The 22655-nt window shown below is 54.8% G+C and overlaps 1 protein-coding gene across 9 annotated transcripts in view; it reads left to right on the forward strand.

The window, feature by feature from the left end:
* Positions 1 to 22655, forward strand: part of DYNC2I1 (dynein 2 intermediate chain 1) — a 53062-nt gene that overhangs the window by 24622 nt on the left and 5785 nt on the right. For 8 of the 9 annotated variants that reach the window (XM_059172415.1, XM_059172412.1, XM_059172417.1 and 5 more), the window contains 14 exons: positions 419 to 521; positions 2567 to 2696; positions 4391 to 4502; positions 5239 to 5327; positions 6575 to 6722; positions 9030 to 9202; positions 10100 to 10262; positions 13823 to 13936; positions 14031 to 14092; positions 14560 to 14611; positions 17515 to 17575; positions 20545 to 20644; positions 20825 to 20956; positions 22402 to 22625. In XM_059172415.1, coding sequence (XP_059028398.1) covers positions 419 to 521; positions 2567 to 2696; positions 4391 to 4502; positions 5239 to 5327; positions 6575 to 6722; positions 9030 to 9202; positions 10100 to 10262; positions 13823 to 13936; positions 14031 to 14092; positions 14560 to 14611; positions 17515 to 17575; positions 20545 to 20644; positions 20825 to 20956; positions 22402 to 22625 — 1663 coding nt within the window. The remainder of the gene's footprint in view (positions 1 to 418; positions 522 to 2566; positions 2697 to 4390; positions 4503 to 5238; positions 5328 to 6574; positions 6723 to 9029; positions 9203 to 10099; positions 10263 to 13822; positions 13937 to 14030; positions 14093 to 14559; positions 14612 to 17514; positions 17576 to 20544; positions 20645 to 20824; positions 20957 to 22401; positions 22626 to 22655) is intronic. The other variant, XM_059172413.1, reaches the window with a different exon arrangement.

Below are 22655 nucleotides of genomic sequence, written 5' to 3' on the forward strand. Positions count from 1 at the left end.
ACAATGTTAAAAATATTGCCGGGTGATATACTACTTTAAATTATCTGGTCAAACAATTAGCAGTTAATACAACGAACTGTGGTTAATAATTAATATGATACAACAATGCAAACCCACGTAGGCAGAATGATTACTATCCTCATTTTTTTTAAGTTTTATGTATTGAAGTAACTTCTGCAGTCCACGTGGGCTCAGACTCATGACGGGGATCCAGAGTCTCCTGTTCTGACCGAGCCGGCCAAGCGCCCCTAGTCCCCTCGTGTTCTGTGCCGGCCGCAGAGGGGGCCGAGCCGAGCTGGCGAGTGCTGACCCGCCGAAGGTTCTCTGAGCTTTGGCGAACCAGCGTCTCGGGAGCCAGCGAGTGGTCCCACGGGAGAGATGCTTCAGTGTCACGACGCAGCATTCTTTCTTTGTGCAGGTGCACTCGGTTCCCCCGCCAGAACCCCAGTTTGTGGAATTTTCGTTGATTTTGCCACAGCCTCACGCCGTGAGAAGAGTCGGACTCAGGCCCTTAAGCAAAAGTAGGTGTGTTGGGAGTTTGTGAGGGGATTTTAATATACTTCGACATGCTTTAAAAAAATGGAGCTTTTCTTTTCATTTTCACTGCAGACGTTAGGTACATTTTTAAATTTGTGCCGCGCTTTTCTGTGTTCTGCTGTCGTGTTAATAGTGTCTGTGTGTGGCCCGCTCTCCCCTCCGCTCGGTGTCCAGCGTCCAGATCCTGGAGTCACCCTGGGAGTCGGAGCCTGTCTTGGCTGAAGGGATCACACCCATGCACTCCCTGACCTGCCTGAGCTGGGCCCTCCCCTGTGTGGGCGCCGGGCTCCCCCTTGGGGTGCAGCTGGCACCACCTAGTGCCCACACGCTGGTGGCCTCAGTGTTCCCAGGTCCCTGTCTCAGACGGGGAGGCTGAGTTGTCAGGGTCCGTAGTACTAGTGCTTGGTGACACGTGGCGCGAGCTCCCCTCTTTGTCCCAAGCCCTGTGCCGCCGTGTGCTAACCATGTCGCTCGGCCCTGCGGCTCCGCGTTACCGATGAGGACATGAGGCTAAGGGTCGGCGTCTGGACGGCGGAGCTGAGCGGGGAACCCAGGGCCCCCAGATGGCACAGCCCATGCTTACAATTTAAGAATTCATAAAATTAGAAATTTATGAAAGTCAAGGTGTATAGTCTCAAGTGAAGGGTTTATCATATTAGGCTCCAGTATGATTTAGGAGTAAACGTAAAAACGATACGTTTTTAGGAAACCGTGTTTAAAACTCATCACTCCATCTAGCTCGTGCGCGACTTTAGTGGGTGCTTAGGGAACTTTGCTTAATAAACTAATAAATCATGATTAATAAGAATCAGTTTTCATATCATTTTTGTTGTCCTTATATTTTGGGCCTTCACAATAGTAATATCAGTTTTTGCCGCTATGGCTAGGTTTTGTTTTTGCTTTAACCTCATTCAAGTCTTGGAAACTACATGTGGTTTAGTGTAATTTTTAGAAACTCGGAGAGAATCAGAACCACGCAGTGTCATGTGTGGGCATAGATAAACGTCAGCTGGAATTACGTTCTACAAAGCAAGAAGATGATCGTTGCAAGTTCTGTGTACTGGTTGTGGCAGGCAATGGGGGGCCCTTGCTGGGCACAGGTCATCCCACGGTTTCAGGTCCTGGGATGTTACCGTATTATGGTACATAAGTGTATGTATTATTTGAATTACTTCGGGTCAGAAATGACGCTGAACATGGAGGACTGTGGAGGTGCTAATTCGGGAAGGTGTGACAGTGGCCAGAGCGTAAGGTCATGGAAAGGTGGCCGTTAGTGGGATGTCTGAGGACGGCCATGTAAGGGGGGACGGGGCGGATCTCTTTTGCAAGCTGCCCGGTGGTGGAGACCATTCCCCACACGCAGTCTGAGCACCAGCCGTGTGGAAATCCTAGTAAATGGGAGAAAACAAACGCTCCGGCCAGGCAGAGCTTGTATCCAGTGTGGCTGATGAGCTGTGAATTCAGGGCTTGGTCCTGGGCAGGCCACAGGAGGGGCCCAGCAGGAAAGAGAGACCAGCTCAGGTGAGTGGAGAAGGACAGTGCGTGAGGCCAGGGGAACCCACAAACAGGAAGCACCTGGCGGCCTCCTTGGGCAGGAGGGGCAACGGGCGGTGTCGTGTGCTGCTTGGCCACCTCCTGTCTGAGCATCTCGGAAGGGTGGCCTAAAGGATGGCGTGTACCTGACCACAGCCCGGGTGACCTCACAGGATGTAACCCTTCGGATCAAGGCATCAGTTCATGAAGTGACGTCCTTGCTTTCCGTGGAAGTTCTAGGCAAGCGCATATTCTAACTTTATTTTGTGTTCACGTCTGGCGCACGGAATCAGAACCAAAAATTTGGTTCATTCTCTCTTTGCATTGCTGGTGCATGACTTGTTATTAACAACTGTTGAGTACCTCAGACTCACACACACAGGAAAATTGGGTCCTCGGCAATGACCTGATCTGATCATAAGCTTCCTCATGCTCCCCCGTGATTCCCTTTGTGCATCATCAATTTGACCTTCTCTTGCCTCCATTTGTTTTAAAGGATGCGCAGTACGAGGCTGCTTCGGCTCTTGGACTTGGATTTTTCCTTCACTTTCTCTCTCTTGGATCTGCCTCCAGTGAATGAATATGACATGTATATCAGAAACTTCGGGAAAAGAAATACCAAGCAGGTGAGCAAAGATGTGTTAACTAAGTGGCAGAATGCAAGTGCAGCCCCATGAGGGACTCTCGTACTGTGCCGTGTGCCGTTCCGGAACATGAGGGCCTGGGACTGGTGAGGGTGCAGGCCTGAGGAGAGGGAGCGCCTCCATCATGTGGTGCACATGAACCTGGGAAGATTGGGCAGACGTCCCCCCGGGCTCCACGGGCTCCCAGGCGGGAACGGATGGCCCGCGTGGAATGGGGTACGCTCCCAGACGTGCAGATGTTTTGTTAAAAGTCAAGCAGAGAGTTGCGTTTGGATCCCTTGCCCGTGCCTGCCTTCTCCCCCGGGTCTCAGAGTGCCCGCCCCGCCGCCCCTGCCCGCCTCGCTCTGTTCCCTTGCTTTCCTCCCTCCCCTCCCCGGCGAGTCCCCAGTGCACGTCCGTCCTTCAGGTGAAGCCCTCCCTCGTGGCTTGCTCCGAATTCTCTCTCCTCTTCCAGACTTGCCACATCCGCGCGACACACGCTGTACTCCCCTGCTGGACTCTCGGTGTTAGTTCTGTGACTGCCCAGCTTCCCAGCAAGGGTGTAAAGTCGGGCAGCGTCTCTTACATTCTTCTTCTGTCCCTGATGCTGTCAGCGGTCGGCAAGCACTTGGGGTTGCTCCATCTGTACGACTCTTTCCACAGAGAGAAGGTCACAGGGCAAACCTCGGCGAGCTGCCACCTCAGTCTTGGCTTCGAGGCTGACTCCCTCCGTCCTTGAGCAGTTGACCTGCTCACCTCAAAGCTATTCGCGACACATTGATCTTTACTGAAGCATGTGCCTTTGCAAAATAAAACAAGTTGCGTTTGGTTTTACAAAGCCAGAGAATGTTCTGAGAAGACAGGAAGTTGGTGAGCTGGGCGGCAGTATCGTCAAACCAAAGCTGACTTGTTTTGTCCGGAATGAGGGAGTGTCTGTGCTGTGTGAACGGAGGTTTTGGGCTCCCCATGAGAACGCTAGTTTGGGGCCGTGTTTGAACAGACGGCCAGAAGGAGAGCAGTGAGCTGTGTGTAAAGCGGACGTGCTCTCTGAAACTGGGGGGGGGGCATTGGTTTTGGGGTTGGATGCTCTTGGCTCTCTGGGCTGGCAGGAGCTGTGTCTCACGGAGGTGCTTCCGTCCTGGGGGAACCTCCTCCTGCAGGTTGGGTGGGGAGTTTTTGCCCCTGCGAGGTTTTGCTGGAACCTTCTGGGGGCCTTTCTCCTCGGGTTGGGTCGGGTCGGGTCCTACCCTTGATGCACGTGTGCCCTGTGGAGCCCAGGGCTTGCCCTACGGCAGAGGTGGAGGCGGGCGCTCTGGGTCCTCAGCCCCAAGGTCTTGGAAGCCTCGAGGTCGGGGTGCTGAGCCTCAGGCTTTTGATGTGTAGCTGCTTCCGTCCCCTGAGCTGCTGACTCGGTCGCTCTGGGACTGGGGGCTCCGGCTCAGGGAGCTCCTTCTGCTTCGGTCCAATTTTTACTCAACAGTTGAATGTGATTATTTCACCTTCAAAAATTAGGCCTGTATGTATCAACATGTGAGACCCAGTGGTCTCTGCAGGGTTGTTATTCCAACCAACACCTTTGACAAAAACAGGAAGACTCATGATTAACTTTAAAACTTGTTTTTTCCTTTTTGGGGGGGTGGGAAGGAGCTCGGAAGGTGACACCGAGCACTAATTCCAGCGTCTCTCTCGTTTTCAAGGCCTACGTCCAGTACAACGAGGATGCTGTGGACAGAGACATCCAGACTGAGGAGACAGAGACCCGAGGGGTGTGGACGCAGCACCCTGCCGAGGGCGCCGCTGCGTCAGGCGGTGAGAGGTCTTTGCTCTTGAGTGCCGCCTGCGGTGTCGCGATGTCGTGTCACGATGTGGTGTTTGTGACCTTTCCTGTCCTTTCTTGTGCTGTTTTCCAGGTGTGGTTGTTAGTGTGTGACTAGGGAGACACTCTGTTCTTCCCAAGAGCAAGCTAGCTCTTGGGACTCACTGACATGAGCCCTGAGCTAGGGGCCCAGTGGGCCTTGACGGGGGCTGGTGACTCTTTGGTTCCTAAGCAGAGGGAGGCCACATTCACACAGGTGCTTTCCGATGGGCCTGTTCTCACTAATAGAGAACTTCCTGATGCGATTGTTTCCAGACACACTGTTGCTCCGGGGGAGGGCCCGGGGAGCGCCTGGGGCCGTGCTCTGCACCGGTGGCCTTCCTAATGGATTGTTCCTCACGGGAAGTAGCCTGTGTGGGGCCTATTGCTCTCTTTTCTCAGGGAAGCCCCCACTAAGAGAAGAAGATGCCCAACCCTGACACAAAGTGAATAAACTGATGCCTTTAACTATTTCCCCGAAGCATGTCAGTAGGGTCCTGTGTACAGACTTTCTGTAAAACGAGGTGCAGCTGTTTTTGAAAAAAATCGTGATGGATCTAGAGAACAGTGTAAAATTCTCTGACTTTTCCTTCCAGGGAAAAGTTTGTAACAACTCTTTGAGCCCTAAGGTGTGTAAAACGTGAAGTTTAGGGTCGACTTCGTTGGTTCAGCGCAGCCTGCTCTCCTTAGGGAGCGGGAGCGGAGAGCTCTGTGATGTGGCCACCGCACCGAAGGTCGACACGCCGCGGCTGTCCAGCTTCCTCCGGGCGGCCTGCCAGGTACGCGTGCGACCGCCCCCATGGGACTTGTGTCAGCACGAGGCGTGTGTGTGTGGGGATTCCGTACTGGCATGCCGATGGCTTAGGTTTAGCATAAATAGAGACGGAAAGCCAGACTTGCTCAGTTGTGAAGGCAGCTGTTCACTACAGTCTTCAAAATTAGTAAATTCATGACTTTTAACTGATTGTGGAAATTTACAAAATGCCTCCAAAGATGATGGGAACAGCCTGTTGAACCCCATGCACACTGCGGGTTGTCCACTCCTGGCCGATGGGCTCATCCGTGCCCCTCACTCCCCCACCCCCACCCCCAGCTATTTCTGAGCAGACACTCGGCCCCTCCGCGTTTCCGCATGAGTCTCTCCGAAGGCTCAACATTAGCAATACTCCTTGAGTCGATCAAGAGACGAGTCGCTCACATGCCCTCCGTTGTCTCCTGTGTCTTTGTGGAGCGGCACGCGTGGTGAGCACAGACCCTGACGGTGGGTTTGGAGCCAGCCTGTTTCTCCATCTGTGTTCTGGACACATGTGGTCCCTTCTCCCCCCCGCGTGTGTTAGGGAGAGGGTCTGTGCTTCCTCAGATAGATGACACTTTCACGTAATTTTAAATTTAATGGGCCTCTCTTCTAGGGTCCATTAATGGGGATCTACGAGGAGAGAGCCCTTGGGTACAGGGTGAGGTGGAGGAGGTTGGGGTGGAGCAGGAATGAACGAGGCCAGAGCGGGCCAGGTCGGGTCGGGGCTGACCCTGACCTGCCGGCTCTCCTTCACCTTCTGCAGCCCGGCCTCCCGTGTCTCCTGGCTCTGCCGCGTGTACCCCTGCCCCGTCATCACCCTAACTAGACATGACCCTGTTAGAACCATGCCAGAGACGCACGGCTCATTCTGTCCTCGCCGCGTCCCCATGAGAAAGACGGTGGTGGTGTGTCCGTGCCACGTTTGTGCCCCTTCTTTAGTCAAGAAGGCTGGGGTGGTCCACTGTTTTCCTTCTCCTGTTATTTTTAGCAAAAGCATTTAAGTAAGGGTTCTCCTGCGGGGTTTATGTTAATGTCACTTTACCTCTTCGTTTCTGTTATTGTGCACAAAGAACAACGTAATTTTGTTCTGTTCGTTTCTGTGATGTCTGGAATTTAAGCAGTTGTTTTCGGAAATGTGATAGATGCATAGGTCATGACTTGTGCGTTCTGTGTTGTTCTTACGAAAGTGCATATGTTTGCTTACGAAGGACCGCTCACTGTCTTTGAAAGGTGATTGCGGTTCTGCTTGAAGAAGACCGTTTGGGACCCGAGCCCGGCTGGAGCCCTGGGACGCAGGACGGCACCCTGCCCATCAGTGACAGGTCCTCGCAGCTGAACACCGGCCTGCCGTTCCTTCAGAGTAAGGGCTGCTCTGTGGGTGCGTTGGTGCGGACAGAGCACTCTTTACTGTTGCCTCCCGTGTCCCTGTCGCGGGGCTTCCCGACCCAACCCAGCCTCCGCGGCCCTCTGAAGGGCAAGGTGGGTCTCCTTCTAAAAAGGAAGCCGCCTTAGAGTCAAGTGAACATGCCTCCGACGGGACAGCCGGGCGCGCTGTGATCTCAGGGAGATCCTCCTCAGGGAGCTGAGGGTCTGTGGGTTTGGGTTAGATCCTGTTTCTTCCAGTCCCTTCTGTGGTTTCCCTGGGCCCCTTGCAGGGCAGCCCCGGGAGCCGCGCGAGGGGCTGTCCCTGACGGCTCGGGGCTTCCCGCGGGGCCGTCCCCGGATCTCGGCGGTCCCTGAGCAGTGCCCGAGCGCCACAGGCCGAGTGGCTGCGTGTGCGTGTGACTGTTGCGGCTGCCCGGAGCCCAGCGTGCTCACGTGCTCAAGCTGATGTCGCTGGAGCCGGTCACCTCTGCCTCGTCCCAGCCGCTGAGGTCGTGGCCGCAGCCTGGTCCCGGTCTGCGCTCTGAAGGAGGGCAGAGGAGTGTGTGCGTCTCCTCAGTAACTCGTGTCTCGTGCTGCACGCAGAGGGCACAGATGGCGCGCCTGTCGGGAGAGAACGGATGTCCTCAGGCTTTACCCGAAGCCAGAGAGAGCCGGCAGGGAGAGCCCGTGGTCGGGCAGTATTGGGGTTGCGCCGGGAAAGGCACAGTGCGATGCCGGCAAGACAAGCTTCTGCAGCTGCCACGACCTACCGGGTGCCCAGCGGCCTGCTCGCCTGGCGTCCGGGGCCCCCGGGGAGCGGGCGTTGGTGCCGCTCGCTGGAGGCGTTTCTTCTGGCCTGTCCGCTGTCTAGAGATTTAGACTTTCTTGTGTTCCTGCGCATTAACTAGGTCCAAAAATGGCAATATTAGTTTAAAAGATCTCACGTTCTGTGAGAATTTTTCATTTTTAAAAAGGTAAGAGTTACCCTATAAGAAAAATAGTTGATCATTGTCTCTGTAGAGCTCAGAACACATGTCACACTCCTACCCCCACCACACCCCAAGGCATGGGAGTTGAAGATGTGCCTTCGTCCGGGTCAGGACGGTGACAGTGGTTCACGAAAGCCGAGGGCGCTTGGGCCAGACACACGCATCTAGGATCCTTTGTGAGGGACATGGGACGCATGTATGTTCTCGTAGGACGGGGCCCTGGGTGTGGTGGGCCACGGCTTCCCCCAGCAAATGGTGTGCAGGTTTCTCTTGTTCGTTTTGTATTTCATAACATGAACGTATTTTTTGAGAAAGAGAGAGAAAGAATGTGCGGGGTGGCTGGGGAGGGCAGAGGAAGAGAGAAAACCTGAAGCAGACTCCACGCCCGGTGCAGAGCCCAGCGTGGGGCACCAGCTCAAGGCCCCGAGATCACCACCTGAGCCAAAACCAAGTTGGCTGCTCAGCCCAGAGAGCCACCTGGTGCCCCTTCAGTGACATGAATTTTGAGGTGACGGAAGGAAAAAGAGGTTAGTTAGATGGTAGGTTTTCTAACAGAGAAGTGGGTCTCACCTGTGAGCCTGGGACTTGGTCTCAGTACGCCCCAGCCCGAGCTTCTCACGGATCTGGGCAGCCCCGTCCTTGCTGTTGAGACACGGCCCACCGAATGATGCGGCCAACGCTGGCTGCTGTCTCTTTGGGTCAGGGGGCAGGAACCCTGGCCTCCAGGTGACTGGAGGGGTGAATGTGCCGTGTGCCTGAGGGGTGAGTTCTGAGGACAGGAAGTGACAGGCCCGGTGCTCTAGGGTCCTGAGGGAGAAGGCCTCGCTGAGTGAAAACCACAGCCTTTGAGGGGGCTTGAGCCAGGCACGAATGGGTCCCCTGCACGGCCTGACTCCAGATCATGTGCAGGCGACTTGGTTCCCTGGGAGAGCTGGCGGATGAAGGGGCCTGCGCCGAGTATCAGGAGACCTTGAGGCCGACCAGGCCTTTCTCAGGGAGAGCAGGGGCCGCTTGCCGAAACCCAGACCTCAGGCCCAGGCAGCTATGAAAGGGCTTTGTTCATTCCGGGGAACTTTGAATATTCCTTTTGCAAAGTATTACTTTGAGAGAGAATGAATGGGGGAAGGGAGAGGGAAGAGACTCCCCACTGAGCTGGGAGCCAGATGTGGGCCTCGATCCCAGGACTCTGGGGTCACGGCTCGAACTGAAGGCAGACGCTCAACTGCCTGAGCCACGCAGGTGCCCTTATCTGGATATTCTTGTGTGTTCATTTAACGTGGATTCCGGCAAACACCAACGTGCCGACACGCTTCTCTCATTTTTACCCCCAGATCGGACAGTGTTGTGCTTATGTGCCTCTCGGGGGCAGAGACAGACGGTGGTGTCTGTGCACGGGCTTCCTGGAGCTCCGTTCGCCCCTGCTCTGGACAGCAGATACGTACTGTGTGTGTGGGATATCTGGCAGCCTTCGGGGCCCCAGAAGGTGCTGATATGCGAGTCGAAGGTACGGCCCCGGGAGAGTCGTAGGTTTACGGACAGGAAGGCCCGGCCGTGGGAGGGGGGGGTGGTGTCCGGTGCAGGGCAGCATGGGCCCACGGGGACTCAGGGGTCATTTCTTGCTCTCCCTGGCTGTCCTCAGCTGTGTGCAGGTGTGAGGGGACACAGGCATGTGTCTGCTTTGACGCTAGAAATTCTTAGTTCATAGGTCAACTCAGACTGAAGAAATGTGGGGTCATCACAGCCTTGTGGGTCCACTGGGATTAGTAGGTACCAGTGTAGCTACGGACTTCGTGAAGATGTTGGTCACCCTCGGCACGGCTCTGGCCCCCAGAAGTGTCCTTTTTGGCTCGCAGGATTTGAGTCATGGGTATTTCAGGAGTTTCTTTGTGGGCTGACGGGAGGCAGAGCCCTTGCGCGCGCCTCCCAGCCCCTCGTTAACAGATACGCCGGGAGAGCTGCCCTTTTATGTTGTGTTGGGAAAACACGTTTGTGTTGCTTCCGTGTGTGTTGGGGAAACACGTACTTGTATTTTCCTGTTCATGTGCTCTTTGATCTCAGAGTCACCGATATTCACCAAAGTAGTTGAGAAGAGTAACTTCTACAGGATGTCAATAAAATGACAAAGCACGGCGTTGCCGTTCTGGGCCCGGTGACTTGGGTTGAACGGAGGGGTCGGGGTGCACACTCTGTGTGCCCAGGTGTGTGCGAGGCGCCATGTCTGTGACCGCCAGTCCTCAGGGGAGCTCATCCTCCTGCTTTTCACCGTTGCCGGCGCGGACTTGCACATGCTTAGCTCTGGGTCGGGGTTCCCGGGGACAGTGTGGGACGTGGCGGGGGGGTTGGCGCTCCCCTGACCATGGCCTCACATTTTTAGTCTCCAGCTTCCTGTGTGTCATTCCAGGTCACCTGTTGCTGCTTTAGCCCTTTTAAAGCCTTTTTACTGTTTGCTGGGACAGTGCACGGCTCGGTGGTCGTGTGGGACCTACGAGAAGATTCCAGAATACATCGTTATGTGAAGCTGGGTGATTGCTTCTGGACGTTCAGGACGGCAACGTTTTCTACTGGTCAGTGACACCCACCTGCCCATCCGGTATCTTCTAGAAAAGTCAGGATAGTGTTGAGGAACAGCCTTCCTTCAGATTACCACAGAGGACGGGGTCTGACCTATGAGCAAAAGAAGCATTTGGTGCACAGCAAAAACAAAAATCTACCCGCAGGGCTCAGCTCACGGCAAACAATGATTAGAATGCTCTTTTTTGTTAAATTTCTGGATTCCGAATCCTCAGTGAAATAACTTCTAGTTTTAAGTTAGCACAAGGCATATTGGTACGTGTGCGTTCCGCGGCTTAGTTAACCCCACTGATGCTTGAAATAGACAGAAAATGCCTCCCCTCCTGGAGGTGAAGGGACCCTGCCCACCTGAGCCTGCCAGGAGCTTCCCGCCGTGCCGCTGGAACCACAGTCACGGCACCCACGCAAACACAGACCGCAGCAGCCACACCCACACAACCACAGCTGCGGCCACAGCCCCCACCTTGCTGGTGGGCCCTCGTGTCCTGGGGTGTCCTCAGTGCTGTGTAGACGCAGGTTGTCTGATGCCTGTCTTGGGCTCCTTCCCTCCAGCTCAGGGAGAGGAGAAGCTTGTCTCTGCTCCCACTGGTGTCGAGGCAGGGCCCGCGCGCAGACCCCATCGTCTTCAATCTTTCTCTCTGTTCCTGCCCAGGATCTCCTGGTTTCCTGTGTCTGATCAGTGCCCCAGCCACTAATCCGTTTTCTGTCCACGGTTTGTTTTTCTCCTGACGTCCAGTGAATGGGATCCTCCAGCATGTGGACCCTGGAGCCTGGCCTCTTTCACTTACATTTTGCCTTTACGGGTCTTTGTGCGGGTGCGTGCACCAGCAGCTCGTGCCTGCCCCATGTGCCCCGTGTGCCCCGTGTGCCCCGTGTGCTCTGTGTCCTCCGTCTCGTTACCCGCCCGCCAGGCGGAGAGCATGTGGTTAAGCGGTGCTGTGGGCGGCTGAGACGAGAGCCTGTCTCAGCCGCAGCAAACATGAGCTCCTGCTGCTCTGCTCCTTGCCAGCGCTTGGGACCACTGGCCTTTGAACCACTTTGATAGGTGTGTACTCGTGTCTCACTGTGGTTTTAGTCTGCATTTCCTGACCACATAGGATGTGCAGAACCTTTTCAGAAGCTTTTTAACAAAAGATTTATTTATTTATTTGAGAGAGAGCACGCACGAGGTGTGGGAGAGAGGATGTCAAGCAGACTCGGTGCTGAGTGCGGAGCCTGACGCTGGGCTCGACCTCACGGCTGGGATCACGACCCGAGCCGAAACCAAGAGTCGGTGGTCAATGGACGGCTCCGCCCGCGCGTCCCATGGGCTTGCTTTAGTCGCTGTGTGTCTTCTTCCCAGAGGCGTCTGCTCAGGTCTTCAGCACATTTCTACAAGTGATTGGTTGCCGCCTTGTTGAGTTATAAGAGGTTATTTTTTTATTTTGGATGACAGTCCTTTACCAAATGTGTTTTTTGCCAGTATTTTCTCCCAGGCTGTGACTCATCTTCTCGAGAATTTCTTAACCCGGTGGCCGTTTGAACTTTCTGTCCCCAGTCTCCCTCCACGAGAGTCTGATACCTCACATATGGTGCGTGTCTGTGTGCTGTATGTGTGGCCCTGTGTTATACCGGGAGCCGTAAAGCTGCCAGTTATTTTACCAGCAAAAGATGGGTTTATTTGGGCACGGAGGAGGGCTGTAAACCAGACCAGCGTGCTATGGCAGATCTACAGGCAAGTGCGAGAAACACAGGACAAGCACGTTCTTTCTTGGAGAAGGACAAAGTCGGGAGGGTTGTTAGGAAGGAGGGTCCCTGGTGGGAAGCAGGGGTTCCGGGTGATGGGATTTCTCACCAGCTGAGCTGCACGGGATGCAGTGGACATCTTTCCCAGTGATTTTGTTCTTGTGGAGGGTTCTGATGTTGGCATCTCTCACGGACGGTTCTTCTTGTGACCAGCACTGAGGGCTGGGCCCCCAAGCTAGCCTCCCGACTCCACTGGAGTGAGGTTTCCCTTTATTAATTTTCACAACATATAAACAAAGGTTTTTTTCTCCCCTAGCAAACGACCTTTGCCTCCATGGGGGCAGTGTTGCTACTGTTGAGACTGTGAGAGTTTATAGGTAACTTATGGGTTTAATGCTGTATATTACAAAAGATAGCTTTTTTTTTGTTTGTTTAAAGTGATTTTATTTATTTATTTGAGAGAGAAAGAGAGAGATCACAGAGGGAGAGGGAGAAGCAGGCTCCCCGCTGGGCAGGGACCCTGAGATCCTGACCTGAGCAGAAGGCAGACACTTTACCGCCTGAGTCACCCAGGCACCTCCCCAAAGACCGCTTTTAAATATGTGCGTTTTCTGACTGCTCCAGAGGTACTAATTAACATTCGAATTCATGACCATGTTCAAAACACTAGAACAGTAAGTTTTTGAACCGCACATACGGATAAGTGACTCCATTCAAACATCTCCTTCATTTTCTTTTGCCAAATGAATGTTGCCACCGGGACCAGTCACGGGTCACTAAGCTCCCAGTGGTGAGAGAGCTGGGGAGCTTCCGACCCAGGCCCTGCACAGCCCCCAACCAGTGTCACCCCCCTACAGCGCCCCCTCCAGTGGACCCCCCAGTGCTGTCCCCCTGCAGGCCACCCCCAGTGTGGCCCCCATTGTGTGCCCCCCAGGTTGGCTCACCCGTTCGCAACCCCCCTGCAGTGCACGGCACCCGCTCTCCCCCATCCTTGCCCAGCCCCCTCCCAGGATGCCCCCCTCCCCCCGCCCCGTATGTGGGCTGCCCTGAGGGCTCGTACCTCGGGCCCCGGGAACTGGAGTCTTGTCTGCTCTTCACCGGCTTTCCCAGGGTCGGCTCCTGCTCCCCACACCTGTCCTGGGTTCCTGATTTCTTGGGCGGTTGCTTGCTCGAAGTCCACTTCCAAGTGCTTTTTGAATGATGTGGGGTGGTTCTGGGCGTCTGTGAAGTGCTCGTTTGGGCAGGACTGTCCTCTCAAGCGCTGTGATTGGCATTTTGTCTTTTCTTCTTACAGCAGTTTTGTATGGAGTTTGTCTGCTTTTTTTTCTGCTCTTGGACCTTTTGTCGATGGCTGTTCTAGGTCAAAGGAGCTTTATTCTGTTAGTTTGTGAGATGTCGTTTCTTTACTGGGTGCAGGCAGGTGTCTGCTCCGTGCGTCGCTGGGCCCTGCCCTTCTGTTGCACCTCACTTTCCGGCCTGTCTGTCCCTGTGAGCCGCCCCCCGGGTCTTGCCCTGGAAGCTGGGTTTGCTCTCTGAGGGCGCTTTTGCCTGGTTTCTGTTCCACCTTCACTCCCTTGTGCGTGAAGTGTCCTCCCCTCACGCCTGCCCGCGGTGCCTTGTACACTTGGGGAGTGAGAACTCGTCTCTCCTTACAGGTGTTTTGAGGTCCACGGTCTCTATGTCACGGTAATGCTGGAAGCTGTGATCATGCCTCATTTTAGTTGAGGCCCATATTGGTTTTTGGTGTTTGGGGGGCCTGGAACCCACATGACATTGGTTGCGCTTCTGTGACTCCTTCACATGTGGTCCTGTGTGCTTTAAACCCTAGACGGCATCCTGACTTCCGTAAACCACTGCAGTCCCGTTCAGGCGGTGGAACCTGTCTCCACGTCTGTCTACAGGAAACAGAGTTTCGTGCTTTCTCCCTTTTCTACTCAAGAAGGTATGTGACCTCTCACCTCTGTCAGGTCCTTCTAACCAGTTATCCAACGGGGTTTCCTTGTTCACAAGCCTTTTCCTGTTTCTGTTGCCACTAGAGATGTCAGGTTTGTCATTCCACGTCGCTTCCCTGGATGAAAGTGGGATTCTCAATGTGTGGGTGAGTAGGACACGCCCAGGCGCTCACACACGGGGCAGCGCTGACTCGGAGCTCAGGCCCTCTGACCTGCCGGGTCCGCGGTCGTCCCGGCGCCGCTAAGAGTCGGACGAGGGCGTCCTTGGCTAAGACGGGAGCGGCGAGGGCGAGACTGCCCTGACCCAGAGGCTGCTGCAGGCCTTGCTGGGGGGTGGGGGTGGGGCTGGGGTGCCTTCGGGGGGGTCTCTTGGAGGTCGCACTGAGGCTCTGGCCACTGGCCAGTCAGAATGAAGGGGTTTGAGAAGAGGTCAAGGAAAGGGATTCATAACACTTGGAATGCTTTGAAGTCAGCGATCGGTCTTTCTTCTGGAGCAGTTATGGTTTTAGTACCGAGCGTGCAGTGCTGTCCTAATGAGAACGCGCTTCGCGTAGATCGTGTCCTGGTACGGCCCTGACACGCATTAACGCTCATTTCAATATTCTGTTTTTAGGTGGTGGTTGAATTACCGAAGGCAGACATTGCAGGCTCAGTAAGTGACTTAGGTAACTATTCAATAAAAAAGATTAATTTTGGTCAGTGTTTTCTAGAGTGAATAGAGATTAAAGATACCAACAACCGCTCTGAAGCAAGCGGCTGTCGCAGACGACACCGGCGATCTGGAGGCCGCGGTCCGAGTGGTGCAGAGCCGTAACCGGCCGCGGAGCAGGTGCCACTAGCCAGCCGCTGATGTCCTTCTGGCTGGCGGTGTTTCCACCTTGGGTAGGGTGACCCGTTCCATTTCCGTGCGTCATTCTCTATGCTCCCCCCGCATACTCAGGAGTCTGTCTCCCCCGGTGGGGCCCCCTCACCGTCGCCGAGCGGCCCGGGGCTCCCCAGGCAGTAGCGATTGGCAAGAGGCCCGAAGGGGCTTCCTGGCCACGCTTTGCTGGGGCTCGAGCTCCAGCGCTGGGGGAGGCGCCGCGAAGGGGGCTCGGCTGGCTCCCCGGGAGGGGTCGGCGAGACTTTAAGCAGACGGGGAGAGAGGGGGCCGTCTGGACGGCAGGGCAGGGGTGTTCTGGGCGCACACTTGGCGGTCCTGGTTCTTTGTGCTCCTTCCTAGGCTGCGTGTCCGGTTCGCGTGGTAAGCCCCCAGCCCGGGTGTGAGTTTAGTGTCATAACGAGGGGAAGCTGGTGAAGGGTCGGTGCTGAGCTCCGGCTGGTCCCCATGACCTGGCCTCCCCGCCGTGTGCTGCTGGGTCAGCGCGTGTCTGAGCGGGGCTGAGCCCGTCAGAAACTGGGTCCGGGGCCTTGCTCAGAGCTTGTGGCTTGTGGAGTCTGGCCTAGTTTCTGGCAGCAAGTGGCACCTGCCAGCAGGGCCAGAGAACTGGGTGACCGTGGTGGCTGAGGGGTTCCTGGATGAGGGACCGGGGTCCCCTCCCTGCTCTGTGTCAGCCATGAGTCAGCTGGGGCACTGAGCTACCACCGCCGCCGCTGCGCCATCCAGTTCTCTGGCCCCCCAAGGCTTGGGCACAGGATCATGCGTCTGTCCCTCGGGTCTGGCGCTCCCTGACTGTCCTCACATCATTCGGTCAGTGGCTCAGCTTCTGGGGATTGGCCCTGCCCCCGCCAGCGAGGAGCACGCCCGCCGTGTGGAAGCGAGCGCGCGAGAGCTGGGGTGCTCGGTGCCCTGCGTCCGAGGCGGTGTGCGCTCGAACTGCAACGAAACGAGGCTGAATCATTCAGGGATTTCACTCAGAGACACTTTTGAGGCAGAGTAGCCGTTTTCTCACTGTTTTCCTGCAGCATCCTCTCTGCTTCCTGCCATGTCGTCATGCTGAGTCTGTGTGGAGCCTCTGGGGGGCTCGGAGACTCCCGGACGTCAGAGCAGGACAGCGTCTGCGAGGGGCTCACCCCCTCCTCTGTGGCCTGATGGTGGGGCCAGACTCGGAGTCGGGCTGGGGCTGACCTGCCCTCACCCTGGCTGGGGCTCCAGGCCCATGGGGGTTGTAGCCTTCGAGCGCACCGTGAGGCTGCCTGTGTCCCTCACCTGAAGCGTGACCAGGACATGTTTTCGGAATTTTGGATGGGGGCGAGGGCTCAGTCTCTGCGCACGGCTCACAGTCACCTGTGGAGGTGAAGTCCTGTTGCATGTCGTCGCCCGGGGTCAGGGCCGGGCAGGGTGTGTCCCATCATTAGAGGTCGTTATCTAGAAACTCCTTTTATCTGTAGAACCTTGTACCCAAGCTCTGGCCCTGTTTCAGCTTTGCTTCTGGGAAAAGAAGGGAAGACTTTCCTACCCGTAGTCCGTGCTGGAGGGGCTCTGGCCACGAAGCGCCCTGGGGAGGGTCCGAAGCGCCCTGGGGAGGGTCCGAGGCGTGTGTGTCTCACAAGAAGCTGACGCAGGTCACCGCTGACGGGGGCCACTTGCCATCGGCAAAGGACTGGCCCTCTCTCGGTGCCCGGGGAGCATGGTGACGGGACACTGGCTGTGCCCCTGGGGTGCTGTCTTGGGGGAGGCCGGCACACCAGCCGTGGCCATCGCGGCTGTGACCGCTGTGTTAGAAGCGCTTATTAAAGGTTGAGCACCTGGGGCAGGAAGACTTCCCAGGGGAGGTCGTAACAGTCCGGCCGAGATGGCCGGTGCCGGAGCTCCTGCAGGAGGACCGTGCATGCGGAAAACGGAGGGCAGTTTCATGTGTGTGACAGCAACAGCGAACATGGTCCCATCAGTAACTGTGACAGAGCCTGGCACATAGTTACAGTCACCCTTCCTGTCACAAGTCGACTTTATCTACGTGGCTACACTGACACACTCCCAAGGTTCTAGGCTTACCTTGCCCAGAATTTGGGTTTCAGTATAGATACATTTTTAATTCCCTCCTTTGCAGTAATTACAGAAAAAGGAGGGTACCGGGAACAGACGAGGAGGCAAAGCCAGCGAATGGCTGAGGGGTCAGGGTTGTGGCCATAAATGCTTTGGGAGTCCAGGGAGGGAGCAGCTCTTGGTCCAGGGAAGGGGGTACCAGCGCTGAGGAGTGGGGGCACCTGTGCGCTCTGCGGCGAGCGTGTGACCGCCAGGCATGCCTCCGCGTATGTGGGGAGAGAGGTCCTGGGGTTTCTGATGCACGCAAGACCACCAGTGGGCATTTACGGCAAAGTATTCCTCTTGGAAACTTAAGGTTTCTTTTTTGTTTTTGTTTTTGTTTTGCTTAGTGCACCACCATTTTTTTATTTTATCAAATCTAGAAACGTAAAGGCTTCTTGATTGGTTCCACAGTCCTTTTCTCGTAAGGCAGTTTGCGGGAACCTCGCCTGCATTAAGGAGGGAACACTCTGGGCCCACGTTTTGGTGTCATTTCGTAACACAGTTCTTTGGACAATGAAAAATGATTTCGGGCAACTGTAATTGGATTTTGGTTTAACTCGTATTAAGAGGTGCATTTATTTACGATTGCCCTGTTTTCAGGTTTGATCCCTGGAGGGAGGGTAAAGCTGGTGCACAGTGCTGTGGTTCGGCTGAGCGACCGGTAAGTCTGTGCCCCTCTGAGTCAGAACCTTCCCTCCTTTCCCAGCGTCCGGGAGTCGCGCATACAGAACGTGCGTGGTCAGGTGTGCAGGGAAAATCCAACTTCTCAAACTTGGCGTTTTGCCGAGTTAGTTTAGTATTAATGAGTTCGCGTAATAAATGCAGTTACCAGGTGTACAGCGAACATCTCTTTCTCGATAATTTCTATCTTATACATCGGCACTACAAAAACTTGACTGTTTTGGGGCGCTGGGGTGGCTCAGTGGGTTAAAGCCTCTGCCTTCGGCTCAGGTCATGATCCCAGGGTCCTGGGATCGAGCCCCGCGTCAGGCTCTCTGCTCAGCGGGGAGCCTGCTTCCTCCTCTCTCTCCACCTACTTGTGATCTCTGTCAAATGGGTGAATAAAATCTTTAAAAAATTTTTTTGACTGTTCTTCCACCAGTTTTAATAGAACTGAAGTTAAGTGGATTTCAGGTTCAGAAGCTCCGATATGAAAGTGTTATTTAGAAGCTTCAATTTCCGCTTTTACTCCTATAACTTAATGTGACATAAAGACTTTATTAAATGCACAAATATTGTCTGTGGGACTTATATATGTAAATTTATTCCTGAAACATCTTTTCTTGGTCACTTATTGTAGTTGGGGGCTATCAGCATGCGATTTGCCCTGGAAAAGTTTTTTATATTAGCGTGATTCTTCTTAGAATGCCTCTGGGTGATAGTAATGAATTTGTACCTGTTTTGAGATTGTAAATCAGCTTTAGTTGGTTCAAATATAATTACTACAGGGACTCTTTTATGTTTGAAAAAGTCAGCTGCTATACTGTAGAACCAGCCGCAGGTGACCCCTGGCCCTCCCTGGATTTCCCCGTGGGTTGGGGGGTGACAGCTGATGGGAGGTGGACGAGGAGTGTGCTCAGCCAGAGGGAGGGGCACGAGCCCCCGACCCACCTAGGATACTGCCCGCAGGTTTGCTGTTGAGAGAGGTGGGCGCAAGTCACTGGCCAGGCTCAAGTGTTCGCTGTGCTGGAGGGTGCAGACGGCTCTCTTGCAGGAGGGACGGAGCCAGGACAGGAGTTTAAGGCAGGGAGTGGCAAGTCTCATTTGTGGTGTAAAAGGATCAACTTGGCACCACTGTGAGGCTGGACGGAGGAAGGGAGACAGGAGCTGTTGCAGGGTGGGTACAGGGCTGTGGTGTGAAGCACGGCGGCCCTCTTGCTTATGGAGGGGTTGGCCTCAGAGGGTGGAGCTCGGGGAGCTGCCCTGCCCCGGGTGTCCGGCTCCGCGGCCAGCTGTCCCGCACACAAGGTGAGGACCGGGAGCCCGGTGGGAGGGGGCTGGGCTGTGCTGCGTGTGGCCATGACCAGGAGGCCGCCAGCTCCATGGCAGGGATCTCAGACTGGGGAGTCCTCAGCTGACCGGGGACATTTGTGGTCCTGAATGTGGTATGAGGTAGAGAGGCCAGATTCCCAGCTTCTGGCAGAAGGAGCAGCCGTGGGCCCTTTCCTGTACTTGTAACATATGCTTATAACAGAAAAACTAACCATAAACTAAACAGTTTTCCCAGCAAAGACGAGGACAGCCCCTGCTGGGAGCAGAGCTTGCAGTTAGCTCGCAGGCCTCCGTCGTGTGGGGGCTCGGCTGTCGGTGTGGCCGTGCAGGGCTCAGGCCATGCGACCAGCGCGCATCAGGCTTGCGGGACGCTGAGGGCTCGAAATGAGAGCGCCGTGTGGGTTCCTGAGTTCACGGCCGCTTCAGTGAGGAAGAGACCCAGGAAGCCCCACCCCAACCCAGGAGAGACATGGGGACAGGAGACTTGGAACCCCAGGGGACCCCCAAGCTGAGGAGGCGGCCCACTGGTGGACCCCAGGACAGTTTCCCGCTAGGCGGTGCTCAAGGCTGGAGGAGGCCCATCCTTCCCGCGGCGAAGGGGTGTGAGGCTGGGAAGCCAAGCGGGCGACTCCGTCCACTCTGCTTCGCATGTTGTTCAGGGTAACCTGCGGACGGGGAGGGATGAGCAGGCGACCACCAGAGTCGTGCAGCTCGTCCCTGAGGGTTCACACTGCAGTGCACAGATTTTATAGAGTGAGGGGTGTGCAGAGAGGCCTTGTGGTAAGGTCTGAGGGTTTGTGGGCCCCTCCCGCAAGCTAACCCCTAGGTAGATCTCATGGTGCCATCTGGGCCTCAGGAAGGGGAGACCCTACATTGTCTTTTTTTTTCCAAAGATTTTATTTATTTGACAGAGATCTCAAGCAGGCAGAGAGGGGGAAGCAGGCTCCCCGCTGAGCAGAGAGTCTGATGTGGGACTCGATCCCAGGACACTGAGACCATGACCTGAGCCTAAGACAGAAGCTTAACCCACTGAGCCACGCAGTGGCCCCCCTATGTTGTCTTTAACAAATTGATGGACGGCCAAAGCAAGCCTCCCCCATCCTGGCCTCAGTGGTCCTTTCTTAGGTGTGTATATTACTCCCCAAGGGTCCCAAAACACGTTTCTCCAAGAGAGGACACACACCAGATGGCGTCAGTATTGCCAGCACTCCAACGGGGGTGGGGGGGATGCTCCCACGAGATGGGCTCCCAGCACTCTTAGGGGAAGCAGTTCAGAAAGAAAAATGATAAAAACTCCAAGCCTGAAGCAGCATCTACCACGGCACAACGAATGGGTTCAGCACAACAAGAACTTGGGATAATGGGACAGTCTAAAAGACATTTCTGGAAAGAAACTATCATCTTTCAAATTTACAGTCTGTGGGTGGTTAGATAGATGAGACGTAGCTGAAGAAAGAGTTAGTGAACAGGAGACCAGAGCTGGAGGCCTGCCCAGAGCTTAGGGAACAGGAGAAGAAACGGGCATAAAGCAGCGAAGAGCTCTGCTGTCCAGGGACTCGGGCGAGGGGGAGTGTGTGATGTGCTGTCAGCCCAATGGCGTCAAACAGCTCATCCATTCATCTTCACGGTTTCTTTCAGCCTTTCCCATACGTGCTTTGAATTCTGGGGGGCCACGCAAACCCTGAACATGAAGTTTCTTCCTTCAGACCCTAGTCACTTCATTGTTGGCACAGACGTGGTAAGTAGGGGTTTAAATCTAATTCTGTAATTCATTCTCCTTTCCTGGTTCCTTGGCAGATATCTTCATTAAAGATTAACTTATTTTTTTTAATGATGCTGTGTAATTGTTTCAAGAATAACTGCTTAATCCAACCTGATGCCTGATCCTTTTTATCACCATTGGTCTTCTTATTACCAGGGTCTTATAAGTCATGGCACCAGACAAGATTTGAAAGTATCTCCCAAATTGTACAAACCCCAGCAACCTGGTATGAGACCAGTCAAAGTGAATGTGATTGATTTTTCACCATTTGGAGAACCAGTATTCTTGGTAAGAAAGTTGGTTGTTAAAGCACCATTTCTGTTTGGGCAGCAAAACACCAGCAGTGACCTTGAGGATTCCTTTAAAGTGGGGGCACTTACCAGCTCACTTCAGTGCCAGCGGGCTGCCTGCAGGGAAGGTCCTGTGTACAGCCCCTGCAGAGCGTTCCACGCCGCTGTGGAATGGATCTGGAAGGCTTTATCTTCGCGTACTTTGGCTTACAGGAACGTTACAGGAACCTGCCTGTCTCTTCTCTTACTTCCGTGGCTCCATCCTCTCTCCCAGGCTGTCTGCGGATGTCCATGCTTCTGGGCAGGCGTGTGTCTGTGCATTTAGGACCTCAAGTGGACACATAGCCATTGACTGTCCTCATTGGGTCACACCCTCTGGGGCTGCCTTACTGCCTCTGCTGCTCAGCCTGTCCTGGGGTCACCCTTCAGGCTGGCTCTGGGGTTTTCCAGCCTCATTCCACGGGCCCTTCTTTGTTTCCTAGGACAGTAAACTCCAGCATCAGCCTTTTCTCCAAGGAGTCACGGCTGTAGTCGGGAGAAGAGTCCTGAGAAACTAAGATCTGGGCAGTGGGAAGTGCTTGCTGGGCAGGACACAGCCTCGATCCCCACTTTGAGCTCTGTCTGCTTATCGTAACCCTGTACTGGCCCACATCCTTCATGCCAGGGTGACCCTGCTTCCCTGCACCTGCCGGCGGGAAGAGACCTGGCTTCTCTGACCCGTGATGTTCGCTTCTGTGCTCACCCCAGAGTGCACAGAGTGTTTGTGGTGCTAACTCAGGCCTCTGCTCTTTTGGAGGAACCATGTGAAGGATCACATATATCGAGTTAGAAAGGAGTTAGGCTTCTCTAAGCTAAAAATTGGGGCTTTTACTAAACCAGGCAAGGGTGCCTGGGTGGCTCAGTTGGGTGACCGCCTTCGGCTTTGGTCATGAACCCAGGGTCCTGGGATGGAGCCCTGCACTGGGCTCCCTGCTCTGTGGGGCGTCTGGTTCTCTCTCTGCCTGGGCCTGCCACTCTGCCTGCCTGTGCTCTTTCTCTCTGTCAAATAAAATAAATTACTAAATAAATAGTAAGCCAGCCAAGTTTTGTTTTATAAAAATCTCAATTCAAGGGGGATATATAACCGTATTATTGGTTCAGGTTTATATAATCTTTCTAAGGAAGTGGGTTATTGATTTCTGTGGAACCGATCGTCACGGCCTGTGGTCGACTTAGCAATATTCCATTTGGTTAAGGATAAACCTCGATTTATATATTTGCTGAATTTATTATTGGCCGTTTGGGGAGGGGGAAGGGGGTTCAAAGTGTATCAGGATCTCCAGGGTGAATGCTCAGCTCGGTGATTTGGGAGGACAGAGCCAATGCTCTGACGATGTCCCTCTCTGGTGAGACTGAGTGAAAGGAAGACAGAACGGAGACCAGCAGTGTCCACCCTGTCCCCAGGCCGGCTGCTCAGACGGAAGCCTCCGGTTGCACCAGCTGACCTCCGAGCGCCCTCTCCTTCAGTGGGACTGCGGCACCGATGGCCACGCGGTCACAGGCCTCCACTGGTCCTTGACCAGACCTGCCGTGTTCCTGGCCCAGGATGACACGTCCTGTATTTATGTCTGGGATCTGCTGGAAAGCGACCTGGGTCCTGTAGCCAAACAGCGCATCTCCCCAGACAGGTGAGTCTGATGGTGCCTCCTCATGGGTAC

The sequence above is a fragment of the Mustela lutreola genome, chromosome 4 (assembly GCF_030435805.1).
Source record: "Mustela lutreola isolate mMusLut2 chromosome 4, mMusLut2.pri, whole genome shotgun sequence".
In the NCBI taxonomy this organism is placed as follows: Eukaryota; Metazoa; Chordata; class Mammalia; order Carnivora; family Mustelidae; genus Mustela; species Mustela lutreola.